The 17,408-nt window shown below is 35.5% G+C and overlaps 1 protein-coding gene across 50 annotated transcripts in view; it reads right to left on the bottom strand.

The window, feature by feature from the left end:
- RIMS1 (regulating synaptic membrane exocytosis 1) overlaps positions 1 to 17,408 on the bottom strand; it is a 522,383-nt gene that overhangs the window by 5,611 nt on the left and 499,364 nt on the right. For all 50 annotated transcript variants that reach the window (XM_030809350.1, XM_030809351.1, XM_030809340.1 and 47 more), the window contains 2 exons: positions 6,923 to 7,061; positions 4,858 to 4,970 (listed from right to left, as the gene is read on the bottom strand). In XM_030809350.1, coding sequence (XP_030665210.1) covers positions 4,858 to 4,970; positions 6,923 to 7,061 — 252 coding nt within the window. The remainder of the gene's footprint in view (positions 1 to 4,857; positions 4,971 to 6,922; positions 7,062 to 17,408) is intronic.

Consider the following 17,408-nt stretch of genomic DNA (forward strand, 5'->3'; position numbering starts at 1 on the left):
TGCAGTGTATGTAAATAGGGTTATAATGAACAGTTTTGTAAGAATTCTTGTACACATTCTTGTATCAGTTATTTTTTGAACATAAAATTCCAAGATTTAAAATTTTCATATCTAATAGTATGGACATCCAAAAATTCCATGCATACTGCCAACTCCTCCAGAAAGGTTGTACCAGTTTGCACTATCACCAGAAATATCATTCTTCCTGCCTCCCACACTCACTAACATTGGTATTAGCAGTATGTCTAATCAGTATCAAAAATATGCTTAATTTTTGCCAATCTGGTTAAAATATTTTAATTTGCATTTCTTTGATTATTAAGGAGTATTATGTAGCCCATATATAGTTTGATACAAAATTAGATTAGCAACTAGAATGAGTCCCTTCCTTTTTATTTCATGAAAATATCTGTTTCATAATTTTCATGTCTCTTGAGTTCATATTTATTAGAACTCATCTGTGAAAACATCTGGGTGTATTCTCCCCATTTTTTGGTAAGTAGAATGTTAAATACTGGTAGTTATAGTTCTACTCAGGTTTTTTCAGCTTTCGATTTACTCTTAAATTCTTTGTGGTAGGTTATATTTTTTAACAACTGTCCATCTTAAATAAATTTCCAAATTTTAAGCTTTATTTATTTATTTATTTATTTTTTTGAGACAGAGGCTTGCTCTGTCGTCCAGGTTGGAGTGCAGAGGTGTGATCTCGGCTCATTGTAACCTCCACCTCCTGGGTTCAAGCGAGTCTCCTGCCTCAGTCTCCTGAGTAGCTGGGACCACAGGCATGTGCCACCATGCCTGGCTATATTTTGTATTTTTAGTGGAGACAGGGTTTTGCCACGTTGGTCAGGCTGGTGTCAAACTCCTGACCTCAGGTGATCTGCCTGCCTCGGCCTCTCTTAAGTGCTGGGATTACAGGTGTGAGCCACCGTGTCCAGCCTAAGCATTTGTATAAGTGGTATCATTCAGCAATTTTCTTTCTTCACTTAATAACATTTTCTTAAATATCCATCCAAGTTGATGTGTTGAGATCTAGAACATTCCCTTTAATTTCTCTATAATATTCTATTACATGAATGTCATATTTATTTATCTACTCTCCAATTAGAGGTCTTGGTTTTCCTATTTGGTGCTGCTACAAAAAAAATGCTGCAAAGAGTTTCTTGAGGATATGTAATTAGAAGTTGTATTGCTGAGTCACAGCACATCTACATTTTTATTTTTACTAGATGCTGCCATATTATTCCAATTGGTGACTGCACCAAATTACACTTCTAACAGTAGTGCATGAGAATGCATATTTCTGAATGTCTTTGCTACTTATATTGAAAGATTTAAACAATTTGGACAATCTGATGTGCAAATACACAAATACACACACACATACACACCTGTGTTTTGTAGAAACGTTAACAGGTAAGTAAACTCCACTCTATTTTCAGTTTGATAATTTTTTATCATAAATTAAAACTGAATTTTATCAGACTTTTTTTGCATACTTAAGATGGTCATTTTTTCTTTTTTATTACAGTAATGTGATCAATTATATTAGTTTTCAAATATTAAACCAACCATGTGTTCATGAAAAAAATCCCATTTGGTTGTGATAATATTATTTTTAGTATTGCTGAATTTGCTTTGCTTGGGGTTCATGAGGGTCTCTGGAAAGTATGACTATATTTATTTTCAGTTCTTAAAATTTTTCAATTATATATATAATTTTTATTGTTACATTTTATTGTCTTTATTTTCCATTTTACTTTTTATTTATTGATACATAATATGTACATAATATATGTACATATTTTTGAGGTACATGTGATAATTTAATACATTCATATACTTTGTTATGATCAAATCAGTGTAATTGGGATATCATTACCTTAAATACTTGTTTTTTCTTTTATGCTAGAAACATGTGAATAATTCTCACTCAATCATTATATTTTCAATGGCTTCTGGCCTATACTCCTTCTTTCCCTATTCTGGGACTAATTAGACATATATTAGACTTCACTTTTCTGCTCGGTCTTATCACTTCTTATTCATATTTTCCATTATTTTGTGTGTCTAATTAATTCTGGATACTTTCTTATGGCTCTGTCCTCCAATTAACCATTAACCAATTCTCTCCTCAACTCTATCTAAACTGCTGGTAACTCATCCACTGAATTCTTAAGTTAGTTATATTTTTCAATTCTATAATTTCTATTGGGCTCTTAAAGATTTTAGTTTTCTGATTAAATTCTCCATCGTGTTTTTTTATTTTAGGTAATCTTCTTTTTCTTCTTCATGACTTGAGATGATGTCCTGAAATTGCATTAAGAAGCTTTTCCTTGTTTGTTTTGTACAGATTGTTCAGTTCACCACTCAGTGTGCTCTTTCAATCTCTCAGGTTTTATGTTTTTCTTAAACAGTTCAGGCATCATTATTTTTCTCCAAAAACTGTCTCTCTATTCTCTTTTTAGGCTCCTATTAGAGTAAGTTTGAACTTTTTGGTTTATTCTTCCTACATCCTGAATTCTCCTCTCTTACAAAAGATTTTTTTTCAATTTAAATAAGCCATGTTATTGGTGGTATTCTATAGTTCTTGTATTTAATTATGTCTTAAGCTTTGTTCAGTATACTATTTAGCTCATCCGCTGAGTTTTAAATTTTAAGTCATTATATTTTCCATTCTCTAACTTTCTTTCTTAAAAATATATGCTTCTTTTTTGTTTAATAATCTCTTGGTGTTTTTTTCTGTGGATTATATGATAGTTTATCTCTGAAAATTTCTAAGTTATTTTTACTTAGTTGAATCATTTCCATTTTCTCAGGCATGGATTCTCTTTATTTGTCTGGTCAGTTGATCAACTTTGTTGTTCTAGACATTTATTAGTTTTATAATTCTGTTTTAGATCTCAGTTCCTAGAAGTCTTTTGTTCTGTTTTTGTCCTTGTAATGTTTCTTAAAGATATTTTTTTAAATCACACGCATATCCCCAACTGTTCTATAAAACCTATGTTTATACATAACTAACTTCTACCTGTCTCTCAACTTTTTGTCTTCCAGAAATTATTGCTTCCAAAATTTTCAATATTTTTATCTGATTTACTTTCTGGAATTTGCCTCCTTATTTCTATGCACTATACTTATATTTTCCTTTTTGCAGTTTCAGATATTATTATTGACTTTCAATTTTGATCTTTCACTGCCTTCCTACCCCTACTACATACTTGACAATTTCTGTCATACCATTCTCCCAATATTAATATTTATATTATTTTGACTATGTAGCCTTATGCATAACTGTGTGAACTAGAATATTATAACTACTTCTCATTTCTTAGACAGATCTTCCTCTTCCCTACACTTAATTAGTATCTTTTAAAAAAGCATTTGCTTACATTTTTATGTAGACCTCACTAGTTCAAATCTTAGTTTCTCCTGGTTGTTTATCTCTTCCATAAAAATCAAACCCATTAGGTATTCTATAGATGTTATCTCATGAAGTCTGACATGATGCAATTTGAACGCTGCTTTGAAACCTAGCTGCAGCTATCTTTAATTCTTCCTTTGCTATCATCCTGGGTATCCCAATCATCTTTATCTTGTGAGTAAGCATTTATTTATTGGTTCCATCTTTTTTTTTTTTTTTTTAGTTCATAATTTTGAAAATTCGTTTAGTTCATTTTGTCAAAGTAAATCTTCTAGTAGCTTTCTGAGAAATGATAGAAATGAGGAAAATGATTTGAGGCCTTGCTTGGGGCCGAGTATGTACCTACTCTAGCCTCAAAATTATTTGATAGTTTGGCTGGCTTTTGTATTCTAGGTTGGAAATCTGTTATTATTCAGAATTCTGAAGGTAATGCTAATAGTCTTCTGGCTTCCAGTATATTGAAGAATCCAATGAAAATATGAAGAGCCCAGTGAGAATCTGATTTTTGTTTTTTTCTTGGAGACGGAGTCTTGCTCTGTCGCCCAGGCTGGAGTGCAGTGCTGTGATCTCGGCTCACTGCAAGCTCCACCTCCCGGGTTCATGCCATTCTCCTGCCTCAGCTTCCCGAGTAGCTGGGACTACAGGCACCCACCACCATGCCTGGCTAATTTTTTTTTGTATTTTAAGTAGAGACGGGGGTTTCACCGTGTTAGCCAGGATGGTCTCGATCTCCTGACCTCGTGATCCGCCTGTCTTGGCCTCCCAAAGTGCTGGGATTACAGGCATGAGCCACCGTGCCCGGTGAGAATCTGATTTTTGATAGCTTTTTTGTAAAATTATTTTTCCTCTTAGGAAGCTTGCATGATTTTCTATCAAGCCTCAGTATTGTGAAATTCCACTCTGTTGTGTCTTCAAGCTGATCTATTTTCATGCATTTTGCTGAAGTTCTTTCCCACTGCAAGATTACAGAAAGATTAACTTAAGTGTTCTCCAGTACTTTTTAGTGTTTTTCTCCACCTTCCCTTTTCTTTTTTATAGTTGAGTCTAAAATATTAACTGTTTTGGTAGGTTGTGTAAGGGTGAGGAAATTCCATTAATTTTTTCACGCAGGTAAATAGTTATGTTACTATACTTTACCGAACAGTCTTTTTTTTTTTTTTTTCCATGCTGTGAAATGCCACCCTTGTCCTACATTTACATCTATTATATCAGGGTTTCTGGTAATTCAAATATTTATGGCTAATTTTACTTCCTTTTTCATAATATCTCAAATTAGAAAAATGCACTTGAAATTAGAATAGTTGTTTGCAAACAGTAACTCCCTAGCTAAAATGTTGCTTCTCACTTGTATTGCTATTACACAATTTTAAATATTTTAAACGACTTTGTCAAACACAAAACATCAATTTTCCTGTAGAAAAAAAAATGATTCTTACCCATTGCAGGGGTGGCAAGGGTTTGGCGGCCAACAAGCTGGGCTGGTCCCAATCCATCAAGAAAATCACTGAATTGACTGTCAGCTCCCAGTCGCACTCCAGGAAATATTAAACTATCAGCAAAAGGATAAAAACCAAAGGAAAAAACCCATGAAATCTTCTAAAATTCTTTTCACTAGTTTCCATTTGACTCATTATGATCATGAAACATAAATATTACTTAGACAATCTGTGTTTTATTTGATTCTTTGCATTGCCTTTGAGCCAAGCATATGAGGCTTAACATTGATTGAGGAAAGGTGTAAACTCTCAGTTTAACACCTAACCCTCTATTCAAGAGGGCTCAGTTATAGTTTTTAATATACCAAGTTCCAAATCCTTATATAAATGTGTTGCTGACAAAAAAACGTAAGATGCAAATTTTTATATCATAAACTTCACACAGATACTTGCTCATGAGCATTAGGTAACATTCACGCTAAATTTTTAAAGTGGCCAATAATTTCTTGAATAAATGTTATAACATAGTTCAAGTTCTTATTTATAAACATTTAATTGATTCAAAGATGAATTATTTGAGACTTTTATTTGGTTCCAATGGAAATTAGTTGGTAAAAAAATCTGTATTTCTTCCTATAATACAACTTCCTGATAGCCCCAGGATGTAAGCTGCACAAAGGCAGTGCCTGTTCTCTTCTTGTTGACTGATGTAGTTAACACTGGGTAATGAGAACTATGCTCATTATGTGATAGGCATTCAGTAAGCATTTTTTGAATAAGCATATTTCTATAGAGACTTACTCTTCCCATTGTGCTTTTACATCTATTATTTCTCTTAACCAAGGGAATTAAATGGGACACAGATTATAATCCCATCCAGAGACCATGGAAATAAATCCAAGAGATTAAGTGGTTTATGATGGAGGCAAATTTTATTTGTTACTTTTTTATATCAGAAAATGATGTGTTCAAGTCTCATTTGTGTATTACTTTATGCTACTTCATCAAATATTGGCATTTTGTCAGTAAGTTTATCTCCATAACTTTCATACCTGCTGATTTTTGTTCTTAGATATTCCTTACTGGAAACATGCATAACAAGCCAATCATCTGACCAACTAAACAAAGACCAACTAGTTTCAGGAATGGGAAAGAATGTCACAAACAATAACTTGGCATAATTCTGTTAAATTTTCTAAACAATATAGAAAAATTCCAGTAAAGACTAGAAATTAGAAATATCAAATTGGTATATGAGTAATGTGAATGGTAATGAACAAATAATCATGGAAAATTTATATGTGGTGAATCTCCATGTAATCCAAAACAACACATTACTTATTTGTAAGATCCACTATCTCAATAAAAATTCAATTTTACCAGAAATATTCTCAAGCATAGGAAGAAGCAGGTTTTGTGCAGGATCCATGTGAAATGGTAAAAAAAAAAAAAAATCGAACGGAGTAAATTTTTTAAAATCGTATCCTATTTTTTCAGAATTAACTAAAACATTTCAGTCAGAAAAATAATGAAGCTGATAGACCCTGGATTATTGCCTAAGGTAAAAATGAGTCAGCAATGTTTTAAAAACAAGCAAATGTAACTTACTTACATATATGACAGTGTTAGACTTAGAAAAGCTTAGGGTCCAAAATAGCTTGGAGAAAATCAAGAAAATGGGAAATCAGTTCCTTACTTATAAATTTTAATTTGGACTTTGGTGACAGGGACAGACTATGAGTTTCCCATATGAAAGAGTCCATTACCTGTGGCATTTCTACACTAAACATCCAGTAAGGAACTAGTCTGGGCTTTCCTAGATGGAGGAAATCAATTTGTTCATGTGGACTCAGAATTTCTTCACCCTTTGAAAGGTATGAATGACCAGGTGTAGAGGTGTGTCCATGTGTACTTACTTATAAGCCATCAGGGTGGTTTAAAATGGATGGTTGAACTTCTGGTTAAATAGAGAAGCTGCACAGTAACACTCAGAGGCTTTGTTATCTTACTGATTAGTACACAATTCCTGGTTCCACAGCCATGCAGACGTGCTGACAGCACTTACTTGCCCTCAGAGCTGTAACTGTTGATGCTGCCATCAGTAGACTCTCGGCTCGGCTGCCTTACCATCTTTCTCATTTCAGCTGCCATGCCTGTTTCTGTGCTTCTCTGGATGGTACTTTTTAACTTTTTGTGGCCCGACTCTGACAGGAGAGAGTAAAAGAAACCCTAAGTTTTATTTAGACAGTTTTCCCCTGAATATCAATTGATCCTGCAAATACAATAGTTAATTTTACACATAATTACAAATTTAATCAGAAAAATAGTAACCTAAGGGAGTACTTTGCTTGATTCAGGCTCCTTGCCAAAGTGTGCTTGGCTAAGGGGAGCACCACTGGATGCTATGCCATGGCCACAGTTTCAGTGACTGCCTAAATCTCAGTCAGCCAAAATGAAATCATTGTATTACTGATGGTGACAACTTCAGTGAAAATCTGAATTTGGCACCCAACTGTTATGTAGAAAGATAATGGTGAACAATCTAATAGGTTTCTCTTAATACGGAATTCACTAAATGTGTATGAATAGTTCCAAAGGACAGGTCATGTTCTTTTAAGGAGAAGGTGCATTTGGAACCAAGTATGAAAAATACCACAGTTTTACTGTCACGTATCAGCAATCCTCATAAAGAGAAACTAGTACTTTAATTGATAATTTTTGCAACACTTTAACATACACTATATAATATTTATACTTATTTGAGATGGCATATAGATCATGGAGTTAGGTATAACAGGTTTTATCTTAATTCAAAGACTACACAGCTATCTCATGGCCTTTTGACTCAGCTGCATGAGTTCTGACCGGCAGTTTTGGGGTGTACACCTCCATTTGCACTGGGAATTACATACATTTGCATTTCAGTTCTTGATAAGTTCAGAGGAATTTTCTTGAGCCACTTTGAAATGCACTAACCAGCATTCTATTCATAGCATGGAAATAAATTCTAAAATATTTACTTGCTTACATGTATAAGCAGTATCAATAGGTTAGGAAAATTGTTAGACTTTATTCCATCTATACATCCTATATACATTTCTGGTTTTCGCTTTAGTTTCTGTATAGTATCATTTAATACCCAATAATAATATATGAAAAATGCTCTATATACATAATTACATACATAACTACTATATAAACACATTAACTTTTTAATCCACATAAAACCTTTACAAAGCAGGTACCTAAATACACTCTTAGATAAGCCATCTGAAACACTGCATTTTTTTCTTTCTCATTTTTGGTCACTGGATTCCTTTTGTAAATTGTCTAATCAAAGATGTAATAGGTTATGCTATATGAACTTAATGCTGATGCTTCCTACACATTTAGTATGTTCATTAAAATTTTTATTTTTTATTGTTCTTAACCTTTTTATTGCTATTTTTGCTTACAAAGACAATATATGTATATTACAAAATATTTAAATGTTATAGAAATTGCCAACATTGAATGCCCCCTATAATTTCACCACTCAAGGAAGACAATGGTTAGTAATTTGGGAACTATTTTTTCTTTATACCGATACAAGCTTCTTCACTTGGCTGCTGTGATCCACACTCTCCGTTTTTCCTTCTTTGACGTTGGTTGTTACTTCCCAGTCTCTTCTGTTGGATTTTTCCTCTTTGAGATTTTTAGAAATAGACAATCCCTAGACCTCAGGACTCAGACCTTTTGCTTTCTTCTACACTTACTTCCTAGGTGATCTCTAACACAGCTTTAACATAGCTAACAAAGCCACCTATGCCCTTGTGCCTCCCAAATATACATCAAGGTCTTAACCTTTCTCATAAATGATGAAGTCATTAATCCAATTGCCTAGTAGCTCCATTTACAGATCTAATAGGCACTTCAACATTAACATATCCAAGACAGAACTCTCCCCCACCTCCACCACACTACCACCTCCTACTACTAAATCCTCCTCCTGCAGTAAATGGTCCTGCAATTCACTTGGGTGATCAGGCCTAAATCCTTGTAATCATCTTTGATTCCTCTAACACACCCCACACCCAATCCATCAGCGAATCCTCTTGGCTTTGCCTTCAAAATGCATCACAAATCTGGTCATTCTTCTTCCTCTCCACAGCTCCAATCCTACGTCCAGACACTATCATCACTCAAAAGAGCAGTGCCATACCCATACAGCTGGTCTCACTGCTTCTATTCCTTTCCTCCTCAGAATATTCTTGACATAACAGCCATGGTGAGTCTTTAAAAATGTAAATCTGAATATATCATTCCCCTGCTCAAGATCTTATAATGATTAATCACCAAAGTCAAATGAAAATCCAAAATTGTTATCGTGGCCCAGGAAATGCCATATCATCTGGTCCTTGGACACCTCACATCTCATCTTCTGTCCCTCATTCCATAGGATCAATGCTCTCCAGTCACACTGTCTTCCCTGCATTTCCTCAAGCCTGCAAGCATGCTGCTTCTGGGCCTATTTTACTTCTGTTTGTCTCTTCTGACTTTCTTGCCTTGCTCCTTGTTCAGATTTCTGCTTCAAGAGAGGCTGTCTCCTCAGAGAGGCTTTGTATAGTATCCCTTTGCTGTGCTTTATTTTTCTTCACAGCACTGCTTCATCTGCCATTAAACCTTTATCTGTTCGTGGTCTGTTTTCCAATTAGAATTTAATTTCTATGAGAGCAGGGCCATTGTGAGTATTGTTCACTGTTATTCCTCATATCTAGAACAGGGGTATAAACTGTTGATAGTGAAATCACACCACATATACTAATGTGCAATTTTCACATTCCATTTCATATAATGTAACACAAACAGGTATATATTTATTCTTTTTAAAGACTGCACTATTCTATTTTATGACTATGTGGTTCATCGTTAAACCATCTCTTTATTGATGGGCTATTGGATATTTCCAGTTGTTACAGGAGAGCTTCTACAGAATGAATTACTAGAAGTTGAAATGCTACTGAAAGATAGGAATCTATTTAATTTAAATAGCTATTTCTAAATTCCCCTTTAGAAACACTGTAGTGATTTACACTCCTACCAACAGTCACATGGATGTTCCCACTTACCTACCTACGGCTCAAGAATTCTCTACCTTTCCCCTTTTTGGACTCTGTCTTATCCACTTGACTTGTCATTGTGGAACGTGCACACTTACCGAAGGCAGGGACTTCATCTACGGCCATTGTAAATGCTGTTTAGTTTGGTTTTGGCATTTATTCATTTATATACTGATTCCTTTCTAGAGGTAATTCATTTGTGAAGTCACTACGGTAGAGCAGTGGCCACTCATGGCCACATACTGGCCAGATCTCACTTGAAGGACAGGGGTAAGCCCCAGGGGTATATTACCAAAGTATTGAGCCAAGATGAATTACAAGTGTTTATCCAAGACAGCATGAGATAATAAAATCTGGGTAGAACACCAGTTATTGAAAATCATGAGGATCATGGCTAAAGAAATTACAGGAACTTTAAATCTAAATGGTGACATGCTGCTGGAAACTGGAGGAGAAACAGTTGAGGATCAACAATATGGCGGGTTCAGGTTAGAGTGTTAGTTCATTCTGTTTTTTGTTCATTCATCTATCTAACAAATATTTATGGAGCATCTATTATGTGTCATACACTGCTCGAGGTGCTGGAGATATATGGATGGATAAGAAATTTCCTGCTTTAAAGGAGCGTAGATTCCAGTTTGCCTGTGTATACAAGAAAGACAGCGAATAGGCTGGGCGTGGTGGCTCATGCCTGTAATCCCAGCACTTTGGGAGGCCGAGGCGGGTGCATCACGAGGTCAGGAGATCAAGACCATCCTGGCTAACATGGTGAAACCCCGTCTCTACTAAAAATACAAAAAAATTAGCTGGGTGTGGTGGCAGGCGCCTGTAGTCCCAGCTGCTCGGGAGGCTGAGGCAGGAGAATGGCGTGAACCCGGGAGGCGGAGCTTGCAGTGAGCGGAGATTGCGCCATTGCACTCCAGCCTGGGCGACTGATCAAGACTCCTTCTCAAAAAAAAAAAAAAAAAATAAAAAGACAGACAGTGAACAAAGATACAATATCGCTGATAAGTGCTATGGGAAAAAATTAGGCAGGATGAGAGGGGTAGAGAGTGATGAGGTGGAGCCAGAATTGTTTTGTTTGAAAAGGGGCCAGGGTCTGATTAAGCAGGGCAGGAGGAAGTGAGGACACAAGCCATGAGGAAAGGGAAGCAGTACACTGCGGGGATCAGTCCTGGTGACGGGAGGCTGTGAGTAATGGTGGCTGTGGCAGAGGGGAAGGGAAGGGCTGCAGTCTTCCAGGTAGCGCACAGGTCCCCAGGCTTCCTCTCCAGTCTTTGTAATGTCGATGTTGACTCCAACCCAGAGGCTCTGTCACCAGTGATCTCGGGCTCTGTGCGTTGCTGGCAGTCCAAATGACAGTGAAGTGCAGACTGTCAATAACTGATTTCTCTTCATTATCTAACAGAGGTTTCACATGATTGTTGTTCATTACATATCTGGTGACGAATGAAAATGAAAACTGAAAAGAAAAACTTTAAAAGTGAATAATCTTTATTCATTTGTATATTTTAGTTGGGATAACAAGTTTTCTTAAAGGGTATATCTACAGGGTGTCTCAAAATTCTTACAGCAGTTTTAAACTTTAATAGCTTCCACAGTGTAAAGGATACAAATGCTTGAAAAACATCATTTGAGGGGCTAGTTATTGAATTTTCTTTTATATTTACTTGATTTTGTGAATTTGAATAATATATTTTTAATATTAAAGTTTTTGTTTTAGTCCTGCTGAATGAAGATGGCAGATGAACTGACATCTGTTGTCTTATTCATATTAATAAATATTCATGAAAAGAGCTTCAATTGACTAAGCAATATAAAGGTCCAGGCAGAAGCTCAAAATAAACAGTTCTAGTTTTAAATTTGCCTTATTTAAATTCATAAGGGCCCCAATATTAATTTGGAATGTGAGGATTAGAAGAAATAGTGTTATATGAAATATGTGGAAACTAAATCTGGAGAAACAGAATTCATGCAACAAATTCGTTCAGCCCTTACTCTGGGTCCAGTCTTTTCCAGATGCTGGTAATACAGCAATGAGCACAACAGACAAAATCCCTGCCCCAATGGAGCTTACATTCTAGTGGATATAATGACTTGCTTAACATCACATTAGTTAGCAGCAAAAGCTGAATTAGAAACCTGTCTTTCTAAATCTTAGTCTTGCAATCATTCCATTATACAACATTTTAGGGAAATGTAAAGTCCGGTCTTATTTATTTTGCAAATAGAACAATGGTTATTTACACAGGTATTTTTATGTATACATTAGCATATGGCTTTACAAGTTAATTCTAGAAGTTTGTTAAAAAGCACATATGTTCTATGCAAGCACAAATGTATAATTATCTGCATCTATGTACATATATTGTAATTATAACAAATACGTGTTACATCTATGTAATATGTTTAATGTCAATACAGTCCATTAAAATATATACAATATTAAAAAATGCTTTTATGCTTTTAGGAATGCCATCATTATTAATTATTTGTATCCATTAAAGAATCATTAACCTTATAAAGACATAAGTCTACTACAAATTATGACATGAAACCTTTGATTTGTGAACACCATCTGCATTATTCTATTAAGAATACAAAATATTAGAAAAGTAGTGCATTTTAATATTCTCTAGTCACATGAAAAATTACTAAAATCCAAAATGTCTGGGGGCAATATTTCGCCTGTGTTCCGAAGGGCAAACTTTCTCTCAAAGAGTATTCCAAAAGGTGTCATATTTACAGGTGAACTCTTTCTCTCTTTGCTTATTTAGAGATATGTGTTATATTTAGAACCACCCACTGACTTATTCATTCATTCGATAAATACTCATTAAACACCAAGGTTCTAGGTGCTTCAGACACAACAGTAATAAGATAGAATAGGGAATACAGTAAACATGTATTTATAAGTTAGGACCATGAGAAACGGGTCAAGGCTAGAAAGATAGACAGAGAGATAGAATATATTGACATGCAGATAACAATTAAAATCTATGGTGCTAAATATAACAACTTAGGGAGGAAATACAGATAAAGAGTAAAGAGAACGGAGCTTGGAATATTCCCACAGTTAGAGGTACAAAAGAAATTCAGGACTGTCAAGGAGGCTGAAAAGGAGGACCTTTTAAGGTGGGAGAAAAGCAGTAAGTGCAATGGTACAGAAATCAGAAGAAGAAAGTGTGTCAAGAAGTAAAAAAATAATGTTGTTGATTACTACTTAAGAGGTTTAGTAAGAAAAAAATACAGACGTGACCACAGTGCTTGGCTTCATGGAGATAACTGACTGAGAGGAGTAGATTCAGTGAAGCAGTAGGGTTAGGTGCCCAAAACGAGTGGCCAGTCAGAAGAGGGAATGAGAGGTGATTAAATAGAGACAGCTCCTATGACTATTTTGCAAAGATTTGTTGTGATTGAGAGGTAGTATTTGGAAAGTCACACAGTATTAGGGGAGGTTGTCCTTTTCTTTAAGATGCGTGGTAGTAGAGCTTGTTTCTATGTAGATTGGAATAATTAGATGAACAGGGAAAAACACATTGTTAGGCTTAATATTATCGGTTGGAGAGATGCATAAAAATAGATAACATCAGATAAATCACCTTCCAATCAAAGCAGTCTCTGAGGCCAAAGCAGTCTCTGATGGAATTGGATACACTATCCAATTCCATCAATTAATTGGAAAAATCAATAAAAGAGTATTACCTGATTGATTAAGCAATTTAGGTCCAAAATAAATGCAATAATGGTTTGTTAACTCACAAAAACAAAGTATCAAGTAAGTATAACCTTTCTGGTTATTCTGAAATAATATTTTTTTTTATTTTGAGGTGAAAAATTCAGTTATTTTGTAAAAATTATTTTTTTAAGAGATAGGGTCTTGCTAGGTCTCAGTAACAAGATCACAGTAAGCTATGATTATGCCATCACTAGGCTGGAGTGCAGTGGTGTGATCACAGCTTCCTGTTACCTTAAACTCCTGGGCTCAAGTGATCCTCCCCTCTCAGCCTTCTGAACAGCCAGGACTGCAGGCACATGCCACCACACCTGACTAATTGTTTTAGTTTTTTTTTTTTTTTTAGAGATGGGGTCTTGCTACGTTGCCCAGGCTGGTCTTCAACTCCTGGCCTCAAGTGATCCTCCCATCTCGGCTTCCCAAAGTGCTGGGATCACAGGCATGAGCCACTGTGCCTGGCCAAAATTCAGTTGTTTTTTTCTTTCTTTTTGTGGAACCGCAGTGAGAACTTGAAAATTCAGTTTTAAAAAAAATTGTTGTGGTTAGTATATTACACTTGTTCATTTTGTCCTTTAGTCATTCAACAAACTATTTCCTCAGTGCTTTGTGCCCCAATACTGTATATGTAAGTGTGAAAAGGAAAGAAGCCCATCAACCATTTCATGGTCTAGAAGGAGACATAGACAAGTAAAAGTCTCATTGTGATGTGGTATAAGTGCTGTGCAGTGGATTTATTTTATATGTATTTAACTTTATGTATTTATGTTATGTAAATTCAATGATATGAAGAGAAGAAAAGAAGGGGAGAGAATAATTCAAGCAGTGAGTGTGAGTCGCAGCTTGCAATGCCACTTAATGAGCATGTAAACTGGAGAGATCATGAGCTGAGAAATGCAAATCTTCTTTGTTTCAGTTCCTCAAGATAATTCTGGTGTTTATGAAGATTTCTAAAAAAAGGCTGCCTAAAAGCAAGCCAATGGCTTTATCTGGATTCAAACAAAACAGCACCAATGTAGTCAAACTGTGTAAAAGCAGACAGTATTGGAATTACTGAGAGACTGTAGATTGCTATTCAAGAGATTTTCACAGGAAATTTTAACTCTGTGTAGAGGTAGAGGACGGATGGAGGCAGGGTGGAAGGGAATTGTATAGTTGTATTTCAAGCCAGGAGAGCAGCATACGTAAAGGTCCTGAAGAGAAAGAGTATGGTCCCTCGAGATAACTACATTTCCTGAATCACCAGAGTTAATTTAATGGTGAGTGAAGATAGTGAGGTGTGAAGCCAGAGAAGTAAACACTGGAGGGTCTTTCATCTAAGGCCCTCAGGGTGCACAGTGACATATCATTTGAGCTGATGTTGTATTGTTATTAATGCTGTCCTTAATAATCTCAAGGTCCTGGTCTTCCTTATACAATTTTACCCATATACAATTGTGTGTAGTTTGTATTACACGCAATATAATATAGTAATATTGTCATCTATCTCCAACAATTATTCTTTTAAAAGAAAATATGCAGCAGCTCTCCTTTGTTGATGTCAGATGCTTCCAATGCGTGGTAACCATATAGTTGGAAATTTTTATTAGTCTTCCCTAATAGTGCCATCATTTTCTTTAGTATTTAAGCAAATAAACACAAATGTTCCTTTTGTGTTGTGCCAAGGTTTTTGAATATATTTTATCCCAAGCCAGATAAATACAACTTGTAAAAATTTCATAGGTTGGAGGATTATTTTTAGAAAATGGCACGAGAGTAATTTTGGCTTTTATTGTTTTCCTCATTTTCTCTCACTTATTCTCCAGGTTAATCCTATCAGTCATAAACTCCACTATTTTCCTTCCATTTTCCCATTTTCAAAAGATATTTCTAATGAAAGAATACAGTGGTCAAGAAACTAAAAACAGTATCATTCTGAGTATTTTTGTGAGATAGATGGAATCATTCTTTTGATGATACTTTCCTTCAAGAGAATACTTCACATCTTTCCTAGTGATGTACTTGTCCACTTTTATTCGATTTCCCTAACCCAAAAGATATAAAATGTTTTCTTTTGTTACCATGTACTTTAAGTTATTTACAGATACTCCTTCAGAAAAGGATTCATCTGTTCGAACATTGACCTTTATTTTCAGCTCTTCCGTGGCTAATAGCTATTCTTTCATTAAAAACCTGGTATTGCTATGATTGACTATAAAGCCTTGCCTGTCAGATCTGCTTAGATCACTCAATTACACTTCTATTTTCAGCAAAATGTTAGCTAACATAACTTTAGGGTTTTTCCATTCGCTGAGCTATTGAAAGTATAAACAATAGCAAGTTCAACATGGCTTTTCATGTTTTAAATAATCTTCATATTAAGCTTAATAAGGCTGCCCAAAAATATTTAAGTAAAGAGATTTGTATACACCGAAACATACCATCCGTACTACCTCTTATTTTGGCTAAAGCCAGATAAGAGAGCGGGAAACATCCAAATGCTGAACTTCTCACTCGTGTAAATTGTTTGATTTCACAGATTCAATGTTTCCAAAGTATTTCTAGTGTTAGGAGCTAAGTTATGTCCCTCTAAAACACATGTTGAAGCCCTAACCACTATACCTCAGAATGTGACTGTAGTTGTAGAAAAGGCCTTTTAAAGAAGTGATTAAGTTAGAACGAGGTCATTAAAGTTGACCCTAATCCAATTTGACTGGTGTTCTTATAAGAGCTGGAGATCAGGCCTCACAGAGACACCAGGGGCCACTGGCACAAGAGGGACCACTCTAGGAAGACGCAACAAAACGGTGGCCAACAGCAAGACAAGGAGAGAGCCTCAGAAGAAACCAAACCTGCTGACACATTGATCATGAACTTTTGACCTCTAGAATGTTAAGAAAATAAATATCTGCTCTTTAAGCCATCCAGTCTATGGCATTTTGTTATAGCAGCCCTAGTAAATAAACACATTTAGGGAGTGGATTTTATTATTTTATCATGTTAATAATTGTGATGATTTAGATACTTTAAGCATGTGGGGATAAATAATCACCTAAATTGTCTGAGGATGAGATTAAGCCCCAAATACTGGGATGGACTTGTTTTTCAGGTTGCCTTAAATAAGAAGTGGTCTGAAGGCCAGGCATGGTGGCTTATGCCTGTAATCCCAGCACTTTGGAAGGCCGACGTGGGAGGATTGCTTGAGTCTAGGAAGACCGGTCTGGGCAACACAGTGAGACCCTATCTCAATTTTAAAAAAAAGTAATCTGAAGTATTACACGGGTATACTGAAATCATTTATTAACAACTCTTGACAACAGGAAGATAAAGGCTCAGATTTTATTTGCTCAGTAGTAGTAAAAATAGCACATTTACTTCACATTTGTTTTCTTTACTCTTCTTTGGTCTAAGTTAATACCTCAGATGAAGCTGGATTTCATTTACTGAGCATAAGCCTAGAATATCTCCTTATTGTCTACCACCCTGACTTTAATAATAAAGTAATACTTCAGGTTGAAGCCCAGAAAGAAGCAAATGCTTTATTGCATTGTTTCATATATATATGTTATACTTTAAGTTCTAGGTTACATGTACACAACATGCAGGTTTGTTACATATGTATACATGCACCATGTTGGTATGCTGTACCCATTAATTCATCATTTACATTAGGTGTATCTCCTAATGCTATCCCTCCCCCCTCCCCCCACCCCATGACAAACTCCGGTGTGTGATGTTCC

The sequence above is a fragment of the Nomascus leucogenys genome, chromosome 3 (genome assembly GCF_006542625.1).
Source record: "Nomascus leucogenys isolate Asia chromosome 3, Asia_NLE_v1, whole genome shotgun sequence".
Lineage (NCBI taxonomy): Eukaryota > Metazoa > Chordata > Mammalia > Primates > Hylobatidae > Nomascus > Nomascus leucogenys.